The sequence below is a fragment of the Rhyacophila brunnea genome, unplaced genomic scaffold (assembly GCF_057557595.1).
Source record: "Rhyacophila brunnea isolate RB1 unplaced genomic scaffold, BYU_Rbru_1.0 scaffold_1, whole genome shotgun sequence".
Classification (NCBI taxonomy): Eukaryota; Metazoa; Arthropoda; class Insecta; order Trichoptera; family Rhyacophilidae; genus Rhyacophila; species Rhyacophila brunnea.
The window spans coordinates 59,569,700-59,572,569 of NW_028232751.1; the positions used below are offsets into that span (position 1 = coordinate 59,569,700).

General features: G+C 41.7%; 1 protein-coding gene across 1 annotated transcript; it reads left to right on the forward strand.

Annotated features, from left to right (window-relative positions):
• The first annotated feature begins 1,753 nt into the window (after nucleotides 1-1,753).
• Nucleotides 1,754-2,626, forward strand: LOC147080010 (uncharacterized). Its single transcript, XM_085946217.1, has one exon. The coding sequence runs from the start codon at nucleotides 1,754-1,756 to the stop codon at nucleotides 2,624-2,626; it is 873 nt and encodes a 290-aa protein (XP_085802343.1).
• Nucleotides 2,627-2,870: the final 244 nt, after the last annotated feature.

Sequence of the window (2,870 nt, forward strand, 5' to 3'; positions counted from 1 at the left end):
TCACGCATTCAATGCAATTAGCAAGCTTATTAACACTCTGCTCTTTAACTAACTAGCTGTTATGCAGTCGACGATAATATTCTACAAATAATGCTTAACGCCAAATAATATTAATGGTGATTGCACAGTAACTGAATTAGTAATATAATGTATTTAATACGAAGCATTTAGATGGTAATATTGATAACCTAATACGTTAGGGAAACGACACAAAAATACGTTATACTCAATAATGAATTTAGATTTTTCTATTATTCGTAATAAATTATTATTGATAATTTTTATTTGAGTTTTACAATGTTTCATGTTAACTGGTATGAATGTATTATCTCGTCAATCACTTTCTACATTACCAAGTATTTAACTGAGCTTATTGGTAATAATAATAAAGAGACTGTCGCATGATTGATTTCATCTAGAGTAATATTGTTTTCAGTCTTTCTTTTTTACCGTTAATGCTAACTACTTCAGTTAACGACCATCACCAGTATCTACGTGTTCCAGTATCTTCTCCACTCATAGAATACATTTTAACTTTATTGTGAAAAAAATGAAGAGTTTGTCTTCACGTTTATAGTTCTTTTTTCCTTATCCCTTCATGAACAGATTTAATTGAATATACATAATTTTAAAAACACTTCTGAGACAATATATTATAACCAATAGAAAAAATCTTTTTGAAAAAAGTAAGACACCCCGCAGAAATCTAACTTGCATCTCTCGAGTATCGCGCCCATGTACATAGACCACTATGTTAAAGGCGTCATACCTAATTGTGACAAATTTTAACTAATGCCTTTAATACTCTCTGAAGTGTTTTCCAAATCGAGCTACTATTTGCGATCGCATTTTGTATTTTAAATAAAAGTAGGTATTACTTTTGAGGGTGGAAGTAGTCCGCAGACAGTGCAATGTGTAGATAGCAGTTAAAACCTAAAAATTACAACATTTTAATAATTCAATATTTTTAATAATCAGCAAAACACTGCCGTGAGAACGGACATATGATCACCTCCCGCCGGCTGAAGAAATGCTTAAGTGCCGGGTGTCAGTTGTCCATCACAGGAATGAACGAGTAAACAGTGCATTCCTGTCATTGTGTCGTGTGAAATCCATTGTTGGACTGATAACGTTTGTACCTTAATCAAATTTCGCAGACAAAATCCCAGGAATCTATCCGCAATGTGGGAACAAAACAATAAATTTACCCACGCTGTGGATAGCATTTCCTTTGTCTACTTTCAATATAAAAACAGACGTGGCAATCCAACAAGAACTCAGTACCTTAAATTCGCTCGTCTTAATAACACGCCGCTCGCTTCAACGTTAAAATAACTTTTATCACAAACACTATCGTCGTAATCTAATTTATAAATTTTGTATTATTCAAGCTGTAAATTGAATCTGTAATTTGTGTTAAGGGATAATAAATTTGGGGAATTACTTTTATACGCATCAAAACCTTCTGATTTTATTCATCACCTACCCCTCATTCTGATTCCATCCCTTGCAACAGTGGTGACCCCGAGAAAAAAATCAACCGACCTTACGTCACCCTTGCAACAGTGGTGACCCGTAAAGTAAAATTCAATTCATTCATTTTCATTTTACAGACTTCGTTTAATTTTTTTATTAACTACTATTTTACTGTGTTTGTGAGAGAATTATTTTTTCGTTGGAGCTCGTTTTCCCGCGCAGTTTTCAACATCCGTTTTCCCGCGTTAATTTTCTTAAATTCACTTGCCTTGTCAAGATGCCCAATGGACAGTTCTCCAGCGGGTATGGCAGCAATGCCGGAGGAGAAACGACAACACCAGCACCAGCCCAGCAGACCACACCTCAGATCAGCCGCATGGCAGTGAGGATCCCACCATTCTGTCCAGAAGACCCGGAAATGTGGTTCTGCATGGTGGAGCGAAGCTTCGAAGCAGCTGGCGTCACGACTGACGCGACCAAATTTGGATACATCCTGGGAGCTTTGGAATCTCGTTACGCTTCAGAGGTTCGAGACATCATCCTTAACCCACCTCGTGAAGGAGCCTACGAGCACCTCAGGACGGAGCTGACGAGAAGGCTGAGCTCTACCCAGGAGCAGAAGACCAGACGACTACTGGAGCACGAGGAAGTTGGTGATCGCAAACCATCACAGTTCTTGCGCCACCTACGTTCTCTCGCAGGAGCAGCCGTTACTGATGACATCCTACGCACGCTTTGGATGGGTCGCTTACCACATACCATGCAATTGGTACTGGCGACACAGAAGGACGCGGATCTCAACAAGGTTGCAGACCTAGCTGACGCCATGGCAGATTCCACATCAAAGGCATCCATTGCTGAAACCACGATGGAAGACCTGTGCGGCATCAGCAAGCTGGTGATCACCTTGCGGGAGGAAATCTCAACTCTTCGCGAGGAGCTCTCCAAAGAGCTCGCAAGAGGAAACCGACCATCAAGGCCACGTCACCAGTCACGATCAGCCAGCCAAAGGAGGAACCATTCCCGACCGCGAGACCAAAGCCACAGCAAACCTGGCATGTGTTGGTATCATCGTAGATTCGGCCAAGATGCGGAGAAGTGCGTCACACCATGCACCTTCAACAAGGGAAACGCCACGGGCAGTCGCTAAGCGCGGCCAGCGATTACAGCCCTACCTCCAGCCGCCTCTTCGTCACCGACCACGCCACGAAAATACAATTCCTTATCGACACCGGAGCGGACCTTTGCGTTTTCCCACGCACGAAAGTACAGGGGCGCCGACCAAAATCACAGTACGAACTTTCAGCAGCAAACGGATCTGTCATTGCTACGTATGGCAGTATCTCACTGACGCTGAATTTGGGGTTACGAAGAGAATTCACCTGGAAATTCGT

Bases quoted from the DNA above. Each gene is read 5' to 3' on its own strand.
- LOC147080010 (XM_085946217.1), top strand. From the start codon at position 1,754: ATGCCCAATGGACAGTTCTCCAGCGGGTATGGCAGCAATGCCGGAGGA.